Consider the following 22428-nt stretch of genomic DNA (forward strand, 5'->3'; position numbering starts at 1 on the left):
AGGGAAAGGAGAAGGAAAACTTGTCTAAGCGTGTACTGATACTAAAATAGGGCACTAGATATTTTCAATCATTAGATAATATTCAACCATCTTTAACTGATTAACAGTAACAATTTCAGATGGTTTGACCTAACGTATGAAGGTAATCATTTAGAAATAACCTTGATGAAGAAGAGAATATTGGAAGTCTTCCAGAAAGCTTCCTCCATCCCAAAGGTCTTCCTCCTTCTTCCTGCTGTTACCATAGCAACCTTCTACACAACCCTACCACTAAAAAGACCACATTGCTTTATAATTTTCCTTGTGAAGTGGCTATCAACCCATCCAGATGATAGCAACTTGAGGACAGGGACTGTGGCTTTTCATCTTTCTATCTCCAGCAACTGGCACCCTGCTAAGAACTAGCAAGCACTAAATATTTAAGTGTTTAAATTTATTTGTAGTATATTTTTCATTTTTCAAAATTCTTGGAAAGGAGGTGAGGTAGGTATTAACACTTCCCATCTTAAAGTTCTTGAATTAGAATCCAGATTTGATTCCCAGTTAAATAATTTTTTTTACTCCTTTTTATTATTACCAATTATTGTTCTCACAAAGCTCATAAGTCCACTTATATTTAATTAAACATGACTGATTATCCTCTTCTTTCTTAAGCCACAAGCATAAACTATGTAAAATGTCTGCATTTCATTAACAAGTTTAATAAAATGGTTACTGCTATTTCTAAATGGACTTCTTCCCTTTTTTGGATTATAGTTTATTTCTGACACTGTCTGCCTATTTTTCATATAAATTTCTGTTTATACATTATGGGATTTTGGTACATTTTACATTCTTTGTTCTGCTGAGGTTAAGAAGGTGGTTGCTACAGTCTCTTTTGACACTAACATTGCATATTTCTCATTTTCAGCCCATTTTACCTCTTCTTCTAAATGAGTCACTCTGGAACACATAAAAGACTGCATTTTAGATTGTGGTCTTCTGACTTCCAAAACTCACAAAGGCTAGAGAGGTAGAAGATCTGTCAGAACCTACTCTATAGCACAGGGAACTCTACTCAATACTCTGTAATGGCCTATGGAGGGAAAGACTTTAAAAAAATAAAGAGAGTGGATATATGTACATGTACAACTGATTCACTTTGCTGTACACCTAAAACTAACACAACATCGTAAATCAACTACACTCCAATAAAAATTCAAAAATAAATAATCAAAAAGCATTTGAGTGATTCCAGTGAGATCTCCCTCAAACCAAGAAGGGCACATGCTCTACCCTTTTATCTTTTCTGATCTACAGTTAGCATGAGGTTAGGCAATAAAAAAATACTTTGGAAGTGAATGAGATTTCTCAAATGATCTGATCATCTAGGGTAGGAGTGCAGAAAAATATAGCATGAAGTTAAAGACTTCTCTTCTCAGAAATTTCAAGATTTCCTAAGCAACATCATTTACTGGACTCTTTATTCTACCACTCTATATGTCTATCTTTACGCCAGTACCTTTGTAATAAGTTCTGAAATTAAAAAGTGGAAGACTTTCAGCTTTATTCTTCTTCAAGACTGCTTTGGCTATTTGGTGTCTCTTGAGATTCCACATGAATTTTAGGATAGATTTTTATGTTTCTGAAGAAATTGTCATCAAGATTTTGACAGAAATTACATTGACTATATATATAGCTTTAGGGAGTATTGACATTTTAACAGCTTTCAAGCCATGAATATGAGATTTCTTTTCATTTACACATGTCTTCTTCAATTTCTTCTGGCAATGTTTTGTAGCTTTTCTTGTGTATGTCTTTTACCTTTTTGGTTAAGTTTGTTTCTAAGTATTTTATCCCTTTTGACAGTACTGTAAATGAGATTGTTTTCTTAATTTCCTCTACAAGGCCTCATTTACAAACTGTAAGATGGATTTCATACATTTTAAACTCCTTGGTTATTGAACCCAAGTGACATATATCTGTTGAAGGTGACTTTGGGACATATGGCGATATTAAAAGTGCAGTTGCTCAGTCATACTGGAGTGGATTGCCAATCCCTTCTCCAGGAGATCAATCGAACCCAAGTCTCCCAATTACAGGCAGATTCTTTACCATCTGAGACACCAGAGGTAATGATAAGGTGATACTTTGATACTACTATTTCTTGATGGTGGGTAGTCCAAATCTTCTCACAGACTTGTCCTTAACCAGGAAAGGAACTAAGAGTTTTTTGGTCTTAAAAACACCTATCAAACAAATAACAGAAGAAACAATGTGTGTTTGGGTAGGGTGATATTATCCTGAATATATGCATTACTCTGATATCTGAGGTAGACTAATTTTATTCTCTAACTTCGGACAATTGGTTGAAAAGTGAAGCTTTGCAATTTTAGTATACTAGATAAAGTAGCATTACCAAAAATATTGTGCTTAGCTCCAGTTCCCTTCTAGTTTTGTGTAAGGAATGCACAAAGCTGGCCACAGGAAGCCTAAGGGGAAGAATCCAGATTCTTAGAATGGTTGGTTTGCCTGAAGCTCAAAAGGATATTCAATACCCATTCAGTTACTCCCTAAGTATTTACGGAATGCCTACTGTGTGCCAGGTCCAGTCATGGGCACAGAGGGCAGAGCAGTGAGTAAAACACAAGTTCCACCTGGGTCTAAATTTTGGTTATGCAATAGTACCAAACTTGGTTAATTCATTTAAGCATTCTGTTCCACATCTGAAAAAGAGGGAGTTAGATTACATTATTTTTATGGTTTCTTTCAGTTCTAAAAGAAATGATTTTGCAATGCTATGACCCTATATTTGGCATATACACTGTCTGTTTAATTCCACTATAGGAGTTCATGAGGCTGTCTCCTCCCAACCTGCCAAATTGCTGACCTCTTAGACTTCCCCATCCCATCATTTTTTGGCCCACCCTACCCCCATCTGTTCCTTGTTCTCAGCAGCCCTGGAGGATCTATAATTACACATGGATGTCACCAATATGTTGCAACAGCTTTGCTTCCCTGATGTTCTAGCAGGACCAAATGAGTAAGAGCAGCCAGGGCAGCCACACAATTCCTAGACAAGACGATATCCCTTGGCTGGATACAATTTTTTTTACTGGGCTCTCATTTGTTATTCATTAACACTCCTCAGAAGTAGAAGGAAGGCAACCCACATTTAACTAAAATCAGCCTGTGGTTTCAAGAATATCTTCCAGAGCAAGGGAAAAAATAAAAATAACACTTTAAATATTAATTAATCTTATTTTCCTTTACATATATGACTTTAGTTTATTGCTATAATTAGAGTTTGAGGAGCTACATCTGAGAGGAAGAGAAATACTCCAGTATCTCTATTTAATCTCTAAAAGGCACCAGATTGTACCTCTTGGCATTTCATTTTTTACATCTTTGCTGACTCTTCCATCACAATTTCTCTAGCTTAAAGACAAAACAAAAATATCCCTATCTATTCCAATAGAATAGTGAATTTCCTATCATTCTTAACAATACACAGAACTCTCCAAGGTTCAAAAAATAAGAGCAACAGTAACCAAAGAAAGGTATTCCCATCAAAGCTAACCTTTCATTAAGATGGTCTCGTTTTTTTCTCTCAATGTAGCAATGATATAGGAAAAATGACAGCTAAAATTAGACTATGTATGAAATATCAATCTGTTCTTAGAAATGCAAATAGTTGAAACACACACAAATTGTTTTCGTTTATTTCCTTATAGCCTAGGAAGAATCTGGTGATATTGGAGATTGAAGAGGCCTTGTTACCCTAACATGAGTTCCATTAACACTAATTCTTTGGGGAACCAATCAGTCAGTTCAGTCGCTCAGTCATGTCTGACTCTTTGCGACTCCACGGACTATAGCACACCAGGCTTCCCTGTCCATCAGCAACTCCCGGAACTTGCTCAAATTCATGTCCATCGAGTCAGTGATGCCATCCAACCATCTCATCCTCTGTCATCCCCTTCTCCTCCTGCCTTCAGCCTTTCCCAGCATTAGGGTCTTTTCCAATGAGTCAGTTCTTTGCATCCGGTGGTCAAAGTATTGGAGTTTCAGCTTCAGCATCAGTCCTTCCAATGAATATTCAGGACTGATTTCCTTTAAGATTGACTGGTTTAATCTCCTTGCAGCCAAGAAATTCTCAAGTCTTCTACAGCACAACAGTTCAAAAGCATCAATTCTTTGGCGCTCAGCTTTCTTTATAGTCCAACTCTCACATCCATACATGACTACTGGAAAAACCATAGCTTTGACTACACAGACCTTTGCTGGCAAAGTAATGTCTCTGCTTTTTAATGTGCTGTCTAGGTTGGTCATAGCTTTGCTTACAGGAGCAAGAATCTTTTAGTTCAATTTCAAGAGACAACTCTACACATGGACATCACCAGATGGTCGATACTGAAATCAGATTGATTATATTCTTTGCAGTCAAAGATGGAGAAGCTCCATACAGTCAGCAAAAACAAGACCAGGAGCTGACTGTGGCTTAGATCATGAACTCCTTATTGCCAAATTCAGACTTAAATTGAAGAAAGTAGTGAAAACCACTAGATCATCTAGGTATGACCTAAATAAAATCCCTTACGGTTATACAGTGGAAGTGAAAAATAGATTCAAAGGATTAGATCTGATAGACAAAGTGCCTGAAGAACTATGGACAGAGGTTTGTGACATTGTACAGGAGGCAGTGATCAAGACCATCCCTAAGAAAAAGAAATGCAAAAAGGCTAAATGGGTGTCTGAGGAGACCTTACAGGTAGCTGAGAAAAGAAGAGAAGCTAAAGGCAAAGGAGAAAAGGAAAGATATACCCATTTGGAAGCAAAGTTTCAAAGAACCGCAAGGAGAGACAAGAAAGTCTTCCTCAGTGATCAATGCAAAGAAATAGATGAAAACAATAGAATGGGAAAGAGTAGAAATCTCTTCAAGAAAATTAGAGACACCAAGGGAACATTTCATGAAAAGATGGGCAAAATAAAGGACAGAAATGGTATGGACCTAACAGAAGCAGAAGATATTAAGAAGAGGTGGCAAGGATACATAGAAGGGCTATACAAAAAAGACCTTCATGACCCAGATAACCACAATGGTGTGATCATTCACCTAGAGCCAGACATCCTGGAATGCAAAGTCAAGTGGGCCTTAGGAAATATCACTATGAACAAAGCTAGTGGAGATGATGGAATTCCAATTGAGTTATTTCAAATCCTAAAAGATGATACTGTGAAAATGTTGAACTCAATACGCCAGCAAATTTGGAAAACTCAGCTGTGGCCACAGGACTGGAAAAGATAATTTTTCATTCAAATCCCAGAGAAAGGCAATGCCAAAGTGTGTTCAAACTACGGCACAATTGCACTAATCTCATGTGCTAGCAAAGCAATGCTCAAAATTCTCAAAGCCAGGCTTCAACAGTATGTGAACTGAGAACTTCCAGATATTCAAGCTGGATTTAGAAAAGGCAGAGGAACCAGACATCAAATTGCCTACCATCCACTGGGTCACTGAAAAAGCAAGAGAGTTCCAGAAAAATATCATCTGCTTTATTGATTACGCCAAAGCCTTTAATTGTGTAGATCACAACAAACTGTGGAAAATTCTTGAAGAGATGGGAATACCGGGCTACCTTACCTGCCTCCCAAGAAATCTGTACTCAGGTCAGGAAGCAATAGTTAGAACTGGACATGGAACAACAGACTGGTTCCAAATTGGGAAAAGAGTAGGTCAAGGCTGTATATTGTCACCCTGCTTATTTAACTTATATTCAGAGTACATTATTCAAAATGCAGGCTGGATGAAGCACAAGCTTGAATCAAGATTGCCAGGAGAAATATCAATAACCTCAGATATGCAGATGAAACCACCCTTATGGCAGAAATTGAAGAGGAACTAAAAGGCTTCTTGATGAAGGTGAAAGGGGAGAGTGAATAAGCTGCCTTAAAACTCAGCATTCAAAAAACTAAGATCAGGGCATCTGGTTCCATTACTCCATGGCAAATAGATGGGGCACCAATAGAGAGGATTTTGACTAAGTATTTTGGGAGGCTCTGGTGAAATAAAGTGGAAATGTTCCTTTATTGTAGGATATGTCAGGGTCTCTAATATGCTCACATATTAATATAATATACTGTAATTCTCCTAGAAGGAAATTCTGCAAATAACATTTCCCAAGTCTTTGACCATTACAACCTTTATTTGAAGAAAATTTTGAGAAACACAAATCAAGTATAACAATCTCATTTTGAAGATGAGAATACCTTGTTTAAAACCTATTTCTCTTGATCTTCTCAATGTTTCCTTCTGTGTTCAATCACGCAGTCGTGTCTTGTCTTTTGTGACCCCACAGACTGTAGCCCGACAGGCTCTTCTGTCGATGCGATTTTTCAGGCAACTGGAGCATGTTGCTATTTCCTACTCCAGGAGATCTTCCTGACTCAGTGATCAAACCTGCACCTCTCACATCTACATTCTTTACCAATAGTGCCACTCTTTCCTTCTAAAATAAGACAAATAATGATATTGAGATCCTGATGTTTTGTGCCTTGTCCTCTCAACACATTCCCAGCACAATATCAGTTGTTTTAGGCACCAGTCATAGGCAAGAAAAGAGCTGACACAGTAGCCATCCCAATTATATATCTTAATATTCTGGATTGGGATCTTTGGACCAATGATATCTGTGAGTCTCTTATATCACACATTTTAAACCTAGGCTATTCAACCTTGAGAAAACAAAGATCATGACATCTGTTCCCATCACTTCATGGCAAATAGATGGGGAGACAATGGAAATAGTGACAGATTTTATTTTCTGGGATCCAAAATCACTGCAAACTGTGACTGGAGACATGAAATTAAAAGACACGAGCTCCTTGGAAGAAAAGTTATGACAAATCTGGACAGCATATTAAAAAGCAGAGACATCACTTTGCCAACAAAGGCCTGTATAGTCAAAGGTACGGTTTTTCCAGTAATCATGTACAGATGTTAGAGGAGGAGCATAAAAAGAGCTGGGTGCCGAACAATTGATGCTTTCAAACTGTGGTGCTGGAGAAGACTCTTGGACAGCAAGGAGATTAAACCAGTCAATCCTAAAGGAAACTCAACCCTGAATATTCATTGGAAGGACTGATGCTGAAGCTGAAGCTCCAGTATTTTGGCTACCTGATGCGAAGAGCCAATTCTTTGGAAAAGACCCTGATGCTGGTAAAGACTGAGGGCAAGTGGAGAAAGGGGTGACAGAGGATGAGATGGTTGGATGACATCACTGACTCAATGGACATAAGTTTGAGCAAACTCAGGGAGATAATGAAGGACAGGGAAGCCTGGTGTGCTGCAGTTCATGAGGTAGCTAAGAGTCGGATACAAGTTAGTGACTGAACAACAATTCATTCTTTCAACTTTTTTTTCAAGTGGTTCAGCAATGAACTCATCAGCCAAAACATAAGTAATTTCAAATTTTTGTGTGAAAAATGCCATTGGTATTTTGAAAGGGATTACAATGAATCTGTAGATTGCCTTGGGTAGTATGGTCACTTTAATAATATTGATTCTTCCAATCCAAGAACACAGCACATATTTTCAACTGTTTGTGTTGTCTTCAGTTTCTTTCAACAGCATCTTATAGTCTTTGGAGTAAAGGTCTTTTGCCTTCTTAGGTAGGTTTCTTCCTAAGTATTTTATAATTTTTGATGCAATTGTAAATGGGATTGCTTCTTTCACTTCACTGTATATAGAAATGTGACAGGTTTCTGTATATTAATTTTGTGCCCTGCAACTTAACTGAATTCACTGATAAGTTCTAGTGGTTTTCTGGTGGCATTTTTAGGATTTTCTATGTATAGTTTATGACTGGCATCATCAACTCAATGGATATAAGTTTGAGCGAACTCCAGGAGACAGTGAAGGACAGGGAAGCCTAGTGTGGTGCAGTTTGTAGAATTGCAGAGTCGGACACAACTTAGTGACTGAACAAAAACAACAACGATGTATAGTATAATGTCTTCTGTAAACAGTGAGTTTTATTTCTTTCTTTCCAATCTGGCTTCCTGTTATTTCTTTTCCTTCACTGATTACTGTGATTAGGACCTCCAAAATTATGTTGAATAGAAGTGGTGAGAGTGGGCATGCTTGTCTCTTTCCAAATTTTAGAGGAAAATAAAGAACTTTTCACAGAAATAAACAGCTCTTCACCATTGAGTATGATGTTATCTGTGCGTTTGTCATATACGACCTTTATTACATTGAGGGAGACCTCTTTGCTTACCTTCTGGAGAGTTTTTATCACAAATGGATGCTGAATTTTATCAACAGCCTTTTCTTCATCTATTGAAAAGATCATATGACTTTTATCCTTCAATTTGTTAATGTGGTATATTACACTGATTGATTTATGGATATTGAAAAATTCTTGCATTTGGGGATAAATTCCACTTGATCATGGCATATAACCCTTTTAATGAATTGTTGGATTCAGTTTGCTAGTATTTTGTTGAGGATTTTTGTATCTATGCTCATCAATGATATTGGCCTGTAATTCTCTTGTTTTGTAATAATTTTGTCTTATTTTGGTATCAGGGTAATGGTGACCTCAAAGAATGAGTTCAGAAGTGTTCCTTCATCTACAGTTTTTTGTAAGAGTTTCAGAAGTTTAGGTGTTAAATCCTCTAAAGAGTTTGGCAGAATTCATCTGTGAAGCCATTGGTCCTGGATTTTTGTTTGCTGGGCATTTTAAAATTACTATTTCAATTGCCTTACTGGAAGTTGATCTGTTCCTATTTTCTACTTTTTTTTTCTGGTTGAGTTTTGGGAGATTGTACCTTTCTAAGAGTTTGTTCATTTCTTTTAGGCTGTCCATTTTTTGGCATATAGTTGTTCATAGCAGACTCTTATGAGTCTTTGTATTTCTGTGGTGTCAGTTGTAACTTCTTTTTCATTTCTGCTTATATTGATTTGGGACCTCTCCCTTTGGAGACCTGGGTTCGATCTCTGGATTGAGAAGATTCCCCGGAGAAGGGAAAGGCTACCCACTCCAGTTCTGGCCTGGACAATTCCTTTGGGGGTCACAAAGAATTGGACATGACTGAGCTACTTTCACTTTCCTTTTTTTTCCCTCAATGAGTCTGGCTAAAAGTTTATCAATTTTGTTTACATTTTTCAAAAAATCAGCTTTTATTAATAGTCCCATTGATCTTTTCTTTTTTTGTGTGTGTAGGATCTATTTCATTTATATCTGCTCTGATCTTTATTTCTTTCCTTCTACTAACTTTAGGCTTCATTTGCTCTTCTTTCTCTACTTCCTTTAGGTATAAAGTTAGATTCTTCATTTGATATATTTCTTGTTTCCTGAAGTAAGTTTGTATTGCTATAAAATTCCCTCTTAAAACTGCTTTTTCTGCATCCCACAGGTTTTGAATCATCATATTTTCATTTGTCTCTAGGTATTCTCTAATATTATATTCAAAATAAACTCAAAGTTGATTAAAGATCTAAGTGTAAGAATGGATACTATAAAATTCCTAAAAGAAAACACAGGCAGAACATTCTTTGACATAAATCACAGCAATATTTTTTCGGATCCTTCTCATAAAGTAAAGAAAATAAGAGAAAAACAAAACAAATGGGATCTAATTAAACTAAAAGGCTTTGGCACAGCAAAGAAAACCATTGACAAAAAGACAACCTACTAAGCAGAAGAAAATATTAGCAAATGATATGACTTATAAGGGGTTGATATCCAGTATATATAGTTTATATAACTCAACATCAAAAACAACCACCCAATTTTAAAAAATGGCCAGAAGAACTGAATAGGCACTTTTTCAAAGAGGAAATGCAGATGCCTAGCAGGTGCATGAAAAGATGCTCAACACACAAATCACCAGCAAAATGCAAATTAAAATCACAATGAGATATCACCTCACACCTGCCAGAACAGCTCTTATCAAAAAGAACACAAATAACAAATGTTGGTGAGGATGTGGAAAAAATGGGAACTCTTGTATGTTGATAATGGGAGTGTAAACTGGTGCAGTCATTGTGGAAAACAGTATGGAGATTTCTCCAAATACTAAGAATAGCACTACATTATTGCCCAGCAATTCAACTCCTAAGTATGTACCTGCAAAAAGCAAAAACACTAATTTGAAAAGATACCTAACAGCATTATTTAGAATTGCCAAGATATGGAAGCAATCTAAGTGTCCACCCACAGATGAATGGATAAAGAGAATGTGGTATACTTGTATAATTGAATACATTCAGTCATAAAAAAGAATGAACTCTTGCCATTTGTAGTAACATGAATGAAACTGGAGGGCATTATGCTAGTGTAGTAAATAAGACAAAGAAAGATACTATATGATATCACTTAAATGTGGAATTAAAAATTACAACAAACTAATGAATAAAACAAAAAAGAAGACTCACAGATATAGAGAACAAACTAGTGGTTACCAGTGGGGTGGAGGCAACATACAGGTGGGGGAGTGGGAAATACAAAGTATTGGGTATAAGATAGTGTCAAGAATGCATTATATAACATGAGGAATATACCAATATTTTGTAATAAGTATAAATGGAAAGTAACCTTTAAGATTTTATTAAAATTTTTAAATAAAAAAGCAAAAAAATTCCTTTGCCACTAATTGTTGATCTTGTTTAGATATAGTTTTCTAGTTTTCTTACCTATAAAAAGGAGGCAGAAATAGCAATCATGAATTTATATACAGCACAGTTAATTCTGATTATGCTAACATTTTTTATTCTAAAAGTGGCTTAATGAATTGGAGTTTATATGACTACAAAATCAATATATCTATCCACACAGTCAAATTACTATGATTAAAAACCAGGACCTTAACACTTTTGTTCTTATATTTGGAGAATGAATGGAAATAATGTCTCTACTGAATCACTGGTCACACAGATCCATAAAATCTCTTACACTAAATATCAACCAGTGGCCACGAACTCCTAATGTGTTATGAAATACCTTTGATCCTAGGGACAAAAAAATCAAGACCTTCCAAAGAAGACAACCACTGAATTAGAATAAAAAAACATGTGTTCTGAAGCTGGACAGAAAAGCTAAGTGTATGTCTGTTTCCCACTGATTGGTCATATAGATGGAGCCAGAACATAACTTCCTATAAAAATGCTCAATTAAGTGAGGGAGGAAAAATATCCTTTTGTTTCTTATAAAGGAGACATCTTCCCTTTAACGATCCACTAGTTTATTTTTATTATTTTTTTTTTAAAAGTTTTATTCATTTATTTGGCTGCACCAGGTCTTAGTTGCAGCATGTGGGATCTAGTTCCCTAACCAGGGATCGAACCTGGGCCCCCTGCATTGGGAGCTCAGAATCTTAACCACTGGGCCAGCAGGGAAGTCCCAACGATCCACTAGTTTAAAAAAATCTCTAGCACTGGGAAGTTAGGATAAAGAGACAAGCCCCTAAACAGGGTTGTTTTTCTGCACACTAATGAAGTTCATAATTTAATTAGAGAAATTATTAGACATATTCTCTCCTTATAATGGTACAAATCTCAAAGGAAAATGAGCTGCTTATACATATAATCTCTTTATAATTCAAGAAATCCTCAAGGATTTAAAAAATATACTCTGAATCAGAAGGGCACTCTGTTGTCCACTTAACATGGATTCATACCATAAACCTTTATTTTAAGCATTTCCACTGCAGTTAAGTAGCAACGCTTTGTATTGTTTTTTATTTTTAAGTATGGTTATTAAGTTTTTCATCTGAATGCTCTCATTTATTGAATTTCGTTTTCTTTTGAAAAGAAGAGGAAATTAAAATGAAAGTTTTGGGATGACATTGGTTAATGGTTAAATTTACTTTGAAAAAAGAATTCAAGGGATAGAATCATTTGCAAATGTATGAAAGAGGCAGCACACATCCACTACAGTTCCAGAAGACAGAATGTGGACTTATATAAGAAGTTAAAAGGAAAATTTGATTGCTCTCAACTGAAAGATAAACTTTCTTAAATAAACTAAGGTAGTTGGCTATTTCCAAGTTTATCCATTAATGTTTGTGTATTGTTTCAGTGTTTGATGATGTCTATTAAGTGGAAGTAGTTGCAGGTATTAAAGGGCTATGGAAAATATGAGAAAAATTAATATTGAGAAAATTAAGTTCATTTATTTTCTCCCTCAGAAAATGAGCAACTATCATAATTTTGTTTTAGCTGTAAAACACTTAGATCTAATACAATATGACAAATTAGCCCAATTACACATTATAAAGTTGGTAAAATGAAATAAGAAGTTCAGATAAATACACTGCAATCTGGTGTAATGAAATGCAAGTTTCCTTCACTATCTGAAAACAGGGCATTTCTGAGAAACCTTTCATAAGCTAAAAGGTTTAAAATGAAGAAGTAATTACCTTAGGACACATCTTGCTAACAGATGCATGGAATAAACTGAGATAGAGCACAGAAACTCACAGACCCAGATCAAAACTATGGAGCCTTGATGCTGAGATGCTGAGTGTAGTTTCCAGGGAAGGGGCCTGGTGATGCAGCTCTCACCAGGCCGCTCATGGAGCATGCTGCCTCCAAAAGGGCTTGCTGTGGAACAATCCCTAAACGCTATTTTTGCTTTTCTCATTCTTAAATAAAGGTAAAAATCCTCTTCAGATTCCTTTTGGTTAGCAAAAACAGATATTAACATAGATCTTCTGTAAAAAGCAAAGTGGGGATAACTGTACTGGGTCACAAGTCTTGGAGAGGTGGCTTCCAGAACATTCTAAGAAGGATACAGCCATAAGACTTATTGGTTCATTATTGCCATTTAAAGATGGGTTTTGGGGAGGAGGATATTCTGGGTCTTCTATGTCTACTGAGCTTGCTTCAGGGTAGTGTGGCTACAAGAGCATGATAGAAAATATGAAGTTTGTAAATAGCAACCTGATTTTGTTACTTTAACATGTATAGGATGTTTAAAAGAAAGTATGGAACTTGTCTGGTCCTCAGTTTCCTCATCTATAAGATAGAATTAATGGCACCTGCCTCACAGGCTACTTGTAAGGATTAAAGGAAAGAAGGTATCTGATAAGAATCTTATAACCTGCGTGCTGTACAAATGTAAAGGCATACTACTTAAATATTAACAGGGGAATTAACTCATTCCCCTCTTTTCTGATTTCCTTCTGTTTCTCAGAGTTTTTCTTAATTTCTTTTAAAAATTATCTCTTGGGGCTTCCCTGGTGGTCCAGTGGCTAGTACTTCGAGCTCCCAATGCAGGAGGCCTGGGTTCAATCCCTGATCAGGGAACTAGATCCCACATGCCACAACTAAGAATTTGCATGCTAAGACTAGGACCTGGTACAGCCATATAAGTAAATAAATAAACAAATAAATATTTTTTAAAAAATTACCTCTTAAATGATAGTACTCCAGGGAGTTCTGTAAATGTTCTATAAATGATGATGGTGATGGTTTAGTCACTAGGTCGTGTCTGACTTGTGCAACCTCATGGACTGTAGCCCGTCAGGCTCCTCTGTCCATGGGATTTCCCAGGCAAGAATATTGGAGTGGGTTGCCACTTCCGTCTCCAGGGGATCTTCCCAATTCAGGGATCGAACCTGTGTCTCCTGCATTGGCAGGTGAATTCTTTACCACTGATCTGCCTGGGAAGCCCTTATAAAAGTCATTTATAAGTTATAAAGGAAAAAGTTTCCTTTATAAGTTTCCCTTATAAGTTATAAGGGAAAACACTTATCATATCAGTGTTGTCCGTTCCCTAAACTTCAGCGATCACATGTAAAGTGATAATTTTCAAACCTACATTTCTAATGCAAACCTCTCTCTGGGACACCAGGGCAATATTTGCAAATTCTTTACTGGAATCTCCACTTGGATCTCTACTAAAGTCTTTCCTTCTTTGAAATCTGATTGGTTGCCAAGTCCTATAGACTTTGTAAGCAAATATTAAGCCCTTATGCTCTGATGGCTTTTTATGGAATTTGGAGAACTTTCACAGACTCCATTTGCACATCAAGACTTGCAGTTACAGTTGCTCCACAATTAAGCCATGTTACCGTTCTCCTTGTCTCACTCTGTATTTCCTTGTTAATATAGCCATACTGCATCATCCCTTAACACCATTGCCTTGAATGCTTCTCACCTATACTTAGTTGATATATTAGAACCCATATAATCTTAGATTTCCTGTGACATAGAGAACTCAGATACCCAGCTGCAGGAATCCTTCAAGGTTTTTGGAGATGCTAAAGGTCCTCAGGAAGAAGACGGAAGAATGTCCCCCAGGATTTGTCCACCCCACCAATTCCTCACTAAATGGAGTTCCTCAACATGCTTTGTTGTTGTAAAGCATAATTTGTAACCTAGGATATTCATTCTGCACTGGCTGCTTGGCATTCTAAGGCACATTTTCAAGATACCACGCAAGTGTTATCCTCATCAAAGCTTTTGCTAGGCTGCCCAGATTGTTAGTATTTCTTGCTCTGTTTCCAGGGCACTTTACACATTCACACAATAAAAGCATTTAACCCAAACTGTCATCATGTTTTGTTCCATGTCTGGTCCCCTTCTGGATATCAGTTCCTTGAAGGCATTGACTCTGCCTTCTGCATCTCTGTATAGCCACTGTCTAGCCCAGTATCTGTCCCAGGGCAGAGGTAAAGTCTTTTCGGGTAACAGAAAGAAGAAAGGTATTATAAAAGCAGAGTCTGTTAAGCAGTAGCAAAATCCAATAATAATTAGGACTAACTGTGAAGAATGGACAAATGCCAGGCCAAACGTGTCAAAAGCACCCTTCAGGATGCCTCTCACAGGAGAGGTGAAGAGTAAATATTTTAGTGGACTTATTCAAATTGCAGCTAGGAAAAAGAGTAGGAAAATTTGTAGGGTAAATGTCAGTCTTTTATAATTGGCAGAGCACTTTTGTATTACATGTGTTTTCCAAATTATTTGAAAAAAAAAAAAAAACAACTGAAGAATGCTTAGGTGCTTTTATACTTTTAAGTTTCCACAGGTGTTTCTACTTACCTAATATCACATGTTTGTGCACTAACCATTTGAAAACCTTGCTTCAAGAAAGTGAGTTTCAACCACACTTTGTCCCAGTTAGAGCAAATACCACAGCAGTCATATTTTATAGTAAGGGCTTACGAGTATATCTTATTCTTTCTGAGGTTAGAGTAGAGGGGGGCCTTTCTCACTCCTGACACCTAAAGAGAATACTTCTGCCCCTGGACTCTCCCAGCTCCTGAGACTAGGCAGGGAGGCTGTGGTTCTAAGCTGGGGCATCAGTGAAGGGCAGGAAGGACCCAAAACTGTGTAGAAGTGGAGCTTCTGTGCTAGTGCTTCCTGGCTCCTTTCTTAAAGATAGACGGAGGCATAGAGGGCAAAGTCAATCCTGTAAATAGTAACTGACAGCCAACTGCCTGTAGAGAGCTTGCGTAGGCCCTGAAGGTGTTAAGAAATGAGTAAACACCACTGAGAAAAAAATATTGATAATTACGTTTAGGAATATTGTGTAATAAGGTAAGTAATGGAGATGTTCATTAGTGTTTTCTACCACTGAGAAAAGTTCTTACAATCCTATGCTAAATCTTCTAGAGGTTGAAAAAATTTTTTCTATTACCTTATATATGATATATTGCTGACAACATATCTTACAAAACAATGAACACATTGTCCAGTGATCATCGATCTTTCAGATGGGACAATTATTACAGTAAATCACATTACTTCCTTGAAGCTCTTCACCTCAAAGAAACAATAATATTGAATTTATATTCTATAAAGTCTAATCTATGTGAGAAATATAATGTTTACTTTTTGATTAATTTAAATCTGTAAACTTTAGACAGAAACAAAACACTTAAAAAGCAGAACTTCCAATTGTGTAACTAAGAATACATTTTGGACATTATCTGTATTTAACAGCCTGGGCATTTAACTCTCTGTCTGTATAAAAAAGATGTTCAGAACAAACATCTTCTCTTCACTTTTCCTCTCACCCCTCATCTGGGTAGATTTTATTTATGCATTAGATGACCTTTTTGGCCATTAGAACCATCTTGCTTCAGCAGTTAATTAACACAAGTACCATAATTTAATACAGTTAATGCTACTTGATGCCCTTTAATGTACTTTCCATTAGTAATATTATTGTAGTATTACCCTGTAAATTAAAATGAGATCAAGACTAAGAGAGCCACTCTTTAATTAAGGTACTGGCACACTCACTCCTCTATTATTCACTAGAGAAAATCACCCTGATTTACTGAAGCAGGACATCCATAAGTCAGAATTAGTCCATGAAGATTATCAGGTTTATTGAACAATGTAAGTAACACAGAATCACTAAGAATGCCAACAGCCATGCGTCTCCTTTTTCCTCCATTATCTTAATAAATTACACAATAAGATGGAGTAAATGGAAGCCAAAAAAGTGTGGGCAAAAGAGGAATAAAATTTTTATGATGTGATTATAGTTGTTGTCACTAGTGAAACTGGTATCAGATGTGTCACATGCTAAAAAAGAACATAAATGCTACACTGGTTTAGTAACAATCAAAACACCATTTTTTACAGAAAATTATACTAGCCAGCATAAAACATAAAGGCTACATGCATACGTGCACAGGAAGTGGAGAAATGGAGGTCATAGTCTTCAGTCAATTCAAACAAAGACACTCCACTGTTTTTGTTTCATAGCTTAATATTTCAAGCAGAAAAAACCTGTAGTATTATGTGTCCACTATTGTAAGGAAATTTACCCATTTTCCCCAGACAACTCATGTCAATTCTCACATTATGGTGGGGGTGGAGGTGGAATGACAGATGGAAACATGTCTATTATCATGATCAGACACAGACATGTAAAAGTAAGTTAAACGTTGCAATCACATCAAGGCTGGAGAAGAGTGGGCTGAGGGAAGCAAAGACTTCAGTTATATTTTGGAAAGTTTGTATTTATAATATTCTTGAAAAGAAACTTTTAGAACTTTATTTTAGAGATGATTAATTAATGTTCAATCCCTCTATAGATTATTTACTAGGCAGGAAGAAGAAAACTCAGGATTTTAACCCAATGGGAAGTTTCAACTCTATATCAGTTTCTTTGCTGAAAGGGCTGTGAACCAGGCAACAACTTAACAGTCCCCTTTGGTGGCTCCATCTTCCTTATATAACTTAGAAGCTGGAGACACGCCTGAGCCATCAGGCCTTAGTTCTTTAGTCCCTCCTCTAAGACTAAAAATACCCCAGCCATCTGGTGCCTAGCATAGTACATGCCAGCATCAGTTCTGCCCTGAGGAATTTGGACAGAGTTTGTAACTGACAGAGTGGAACCTAATGGAAGGGGCTCACCTCTATTGGACCTTTCTCTTTAGCCCAGCTGCTTCCTTACCAGCTTACAGTTGACTGGTGAACAGGAAAAGACAGAGGAGGTGAGTTCCAGAGAAGGGAGGAGGGCTCCTCCAAACTCCTCAGTTTGGAAATGCAGTTGAAGACAGTACTAGAATGAGGGCTAAAAGAGAACTGATAAATCTGATGGGATTCTACACTTCTACCATGGCACCTTTAAGTGACAGTATGTTTGACCCCAGTAAAGAATGCACAAAAGTGCCTTTAGCTTTTAAAATATACTTTACACTCTCTTGACTACTCAGAGGAAACAAAAACAAATATTTAATGATAGAAATAAGGCCCAACAATGGTTATTTCCCAGCCAAAGAACATCACAAGACTACCCTTTTTATAAGTGCAAAATGAGAGTTTTAGAGAAATTGGACTATAAAGATTTTGGCTTAGATTAAGGAGTTCTCAAACTGTAAGTAAACTGACCTAGGTGATTCTACTTAACAATATAGATCATACTGGGATTCAAATTTAATTTTGCAATTATTCTTGTAGATAAACAGAATACCTGTTACTTTGTTATGGTTTGCTATTATTAACAATATCAACGTCAACTATTTTTATATATTACATGTTCCTGAGAATAAGATACTGGAAACTGATATTGTGCTAAAATATTCACAAGTACAATAGCTGCTTTTTATTATAAATCACAAGCTCATATTTAAGGTCAGAGCTCCATACTGCTCTCTCATTATACCCTGGTAATATATGAACCCTAGAACTCACAAGCTCAATATTGAACCACTGCATGTTTCTTTCAGAATATTTCAGATATTGCTCTAGAGATAACTTCACCAAACTTCACCAAGCCTTGGTTAAAGAGGCTTTTTAAAGAGGCTCCATTGCTAAAGACTCGACTCTTCCATGAGAAACGTGAAGCTAGAACAAAGCTGAGAATAGGTGGCCATCAGTTCCTGCTACCCTCCATAAGTAAGATTCCATATGGTAAAATCCCTTTGCCACTGTACTGAGTTCATGCCCACCACCTCATTCTGTATGCCCGCTATGGCCCTCACTTAGCAGCAGTGACCACTTCTTCTAGTGCACAAGTGTATAAGCATTATCACTAAAGGTGGGTTGAGACAACTCTCTGAAAGCCAAGGGAGTCTCAACACTTCTCTAGTCTCTGAGGACTAGGCTGCCATAAGAGATGCTGGAAGCCAGTAAACTTAATGAATCCTGACTTGTTGTTTAGCTAAACACACACAATATATGCACTGTTTACATACATGATTAAATAAACCTACACAGTTAACTAAAGCTACATGATATATGTACTGTTTGTATTCTTATTGTCATATATTTGATTTAAAGCTCTATTGGCATTTTTAGAATGATTTTTGCTCTGCTTCACATTTCCATTTTTCCCCCCATTGTGCTCTGTACTTCACTCTTATATTTAGTTTTCCTACCTCATCATCCCAAGCTTCAACTCCCATCAGCTGGTTATTCTGGTAATATGCCACACAAAAATTAGGTTGAAAATCTCTGTTGGTGGTCTTGGTTCTCATTATTCAAGTTTTTTATTTAAATGTCTTCAAAGTCCTTGGAAACCTGCTCAACTGTGTCTCTGGTATATTATCAAAACAAAGATATACCTGACTGTGAGCATTAATGCATTTGAACTTTGGTCAGTCTGTAATTGACTGACAAAATGAAGACAGCCTGACTCATATTTTAAATGACAGCTTATTGTTTTAAGATAATAACATCCAAAAGCCTGAAAAGTAAAGCTTTCCCCTCTTTAACAAATGCAATGTTTCCTAAATGCTTTTGGTTCTGATTTAATAAATGTAAAGAGATATAATTTTCATTTTCAGAACTTTTTAAATATTATGTAACAAAACATAAACATAGAGTGGCACCATGCTGAAACCCTCTCTTCAATTCAAAAACAATAGTAAGATGTATTTCCTGTTTTTCAGTTCCTTTTACAGAGACGCTGGCTTTGTTGCCCTGGCTTCATTGCCTTAAGGACTTAAACCACCCCCTGACCTAGAGAGTTCCTTGGTCTCAAGTAAGAATGCTTTTCTTTTTCGCCTTTGGTTTAAATGCTATGAAATCCCGCCAGGTTCAGGATCAATGACAGCAAGTCTGGGATCACAAATTACTGCTGAGGGTCTCAAATGCCTCAGAACTTACCTCTAGGCCAGTAATCCTGAGAAAATCTTGCAATAGAAAGTGACAAATGTCACTCTACGGCTGCACAACCAGCAAACTGGCCTTTTCTTTGGACACACCCATTTTCATTCAAGCCAAACAACTGTTTTCTTACCTTCCATGCACCTTTATGTCTGAGATTGCGTAAAAGTAGCGTGCCAAGTGTAGCTCATCTACAAATATTTCCCCGACAGCGGGTCTCAAAAGCCTTATCCTCAGGTCTGTGACTGTAAAGAAATCTCTGAGTTTCTTGGTGGTATCCAGTTGTCCGTAGAGGGAAGCCATGTTGCGTAACCAAGGTCCGGCAAAAAAGGCGAACCTGTCTTTGATTTCAAAGTGGATGATTTTGCTATTTGTCGTATAACCCGTGGAGTACTCTTCAGTGCAAATGATTTCTAAGACCGTATGCTGTGATAAATCCTTCACGGATTTAGGATCCATGTGAAAAGCGTCTAAGCAGTCTGTGGCATAATACTGATACGGCTGCCACGTTCGTCCATAGTCAAGAGATTTCTCCAGGATCATTTGGTCTGGACGCCCGGATTCAAAGGTAATAACTATGTTGTCTGTTAGCTCGATAGTTTTGCTCCAAGATAGAGTGATGTTAACCTGGAGAGGCTTGGGATACTCTTTCCAAGTAGCAGACTGCCAAAAAGTGGAGGGATGTCTTCCTTCAAAGTCAAACATCAGTTCAGGTGGGTGTGCCAGTTCTGGGGTACTTGCATCACACTCATTATTGCACATGTAGGGGTTGCCCTATGGAAGAAGAACAAAAGAGGGCGCGTCAAAACACTGCTATGACACAAATCTTGCCATATTGCTATTACTAAGTAGGAGGCTAGGAGGAAAAGGAAGAAAAAAAAAAAAAAAAACCTGTTTGCAGCAGTCATTTTTATTTGCCATAACTGGATTCTCCTCTTTAATAGCTTAAAAAAGAGAGAGAGACAGACAGAGAGAGACAATATGGTAATTTTCTTGTCTTGTTTCCTTCCATGATCTTTAAGAAATGAAACAGTTTATTTATCCCATATGTGTTAGACCCATAATGTGATCCCAGAAGCACAAAGACACGGAGCAACTGTCTAATAGCTCAATACTTCCGCATCCCCTTAGAAAGATGCTATAGAAAAGCAAGGAGATTTCTCTGTACCTCAAGGGCGTTCCTCAAGAGCACAGGTTTTTAAAAAGTCATTTTTCAAGTGAAGCTTTAGAATTTGCAATGAACCATAGGTTTGCTTGGGAGACAATACCCCCATACAACATTCAGTTTCATTTTGCTTCACCTCAAATCCATCACTCTTAACAGGGTCCCTGCTTCATAAAGCTTGCTTTTAAAGCATTTACTTTGTTCACCACAAATCATTAAAATGTGGTACACTCCAGGCTCTGGGGCTTGGTCCAAACATCTGCCATCCTATTAGCTAGAGGCAAGGGGATCGTGCAGGAAAGACTTTGGGCGGGGGTGTGCTCCAACTTATCAGGACAGGAAAAGCCAGCACTTAATTAGAAGGTTTTTGCAAAGGGTCACAATGACTTGATGTGTTTACTCTGTGCTGGCCCACAGTGAGCTCTCCGTGGATGTTAGCCATTATTATTATTTTCTTTCACACAAAGGCTAATTCACGTTCCACTCCAACAAGAAACTGAAAAGTCTCCTTGTCATATCACAAGTTACAACACCACTTATGTGAAACTAAATGGCTGCTCTCAGGTTTCATAGCAAACAATTGGCCTTTCAATTTGGGTTTCATTTTGTGTTTTTAAAAAATAGTATCATTTGGAGTCAACTATTCAGGTATTTCTCTATTATCCTGTAGTGGGTAATTATAACCACGGATGGGTAAAAGATTCAATCCTCTGACATTGTCCCTAGGCTTTTTTTTTTTCCTTTTTTTTTCATGAACTAGGAGCTTTCCATCATATCTGCAGGATGCATAAGCTGAGTCTCAAATAATGAATTTACACTTTAGACACTGATGCTCAGTTACTGGCTGACTCCTTTGAAATATGAGATGAACATTGGAGACTTGCTTCAGCCTCCCTAGAGGCAACTTCCTCCTATCTAGTCAGCTAAAACTTTCACTCTCTCTTTCCCATTAATGCAACTGAATCCCAAAGCTGGCAACAGGTTTGGGGGTCTGAGTATAACTGAGAAGGGGCAGGAGAAAGGAGAGAAGGTACATTATTTGAGGAACAGAACTGTTTTAAAAATATATTCAAGGCATCAGTGATAGTGGAAATGTTTCTGTTCTCTCTTGAATTTCAATATCCTATTCCTGATCCCAGCGTCTGTGGCACTATTTATAGTATCCCCTTCAAAATGAGCCAAGGGGGGGGGGGGGGATAAATTTCTGTTCCAGGTGGAATAAATCACCAAATTTATTATTATTTAAACTCTTTTAAGCATACCAGAGAGCCAAATGCATAGCTCTGCAAACTGGCAAAGACTTTTTATGGAGGGCTATAAATATTGTGGAATCTGTCAGGATTTATAAATTCTAAATATATGGAAATGCACATTTTACTGGAAGGGGTCAGATTTATACAAATCACACCTTCATTTGAAATTTACTGAAAAAATATGGTCACTTCAAAATTTACCAGCATGTAGCCATCTGCACAATCATTAACATGGATGCTACCACCTTTCTCCTGACAAAAGTGTCTTCATCTGAGGTCAAGGATACTGAAACACAGGAAATCAGCTCTGCGGGATACACCAAAGTGAGTTATCAGACATTTGTATTAAGTCTTGTTGAAAGACAGCATTTCTTCCACTTCCACTTAGATACACAGAGCTTCTTGAGATGGGGACAGGGTGCTGAGACCAAAAAAAAAAAAAAGACGCAGCTAGC

General features: G+C 37.1%; 1 protein-coding gene across 1 annotated transcript in view; it reads right to left on the reverse strand.

The window, feature by feature from the left end:
• NTNG1 (netrin G1) overlaps positions 1–22428 on the reverse strand; it is a 357951-nt gene that overhangs the window by 144316 nt on the left and 191207 nt on the right. Inside the window, exon 3 of the mRNA XM_061168444.1 lies at positions 19689–20329. Coding sequence (XP_061024427.1) covers positions 19689–20329 — 641 coding nt within the window. The remainder of the gene's footprint in view (positions 1–19688; positions 20330–22428) is intronic.

The sequence above is a fragment of the Dama dama genome, chromosome 20 (genome assembly GCF_033118175.1).
Source record: "Dama dama isolate Ldn47 chromosome 20, ASM3311817v1, whole genome shotgun sequence".
Classification (NCBI taxonomy): Eukaryota; Metazoa; Chordata; class Mammalia; order Artiodactyla; family Cervidae; genus Dama; species Dama dama.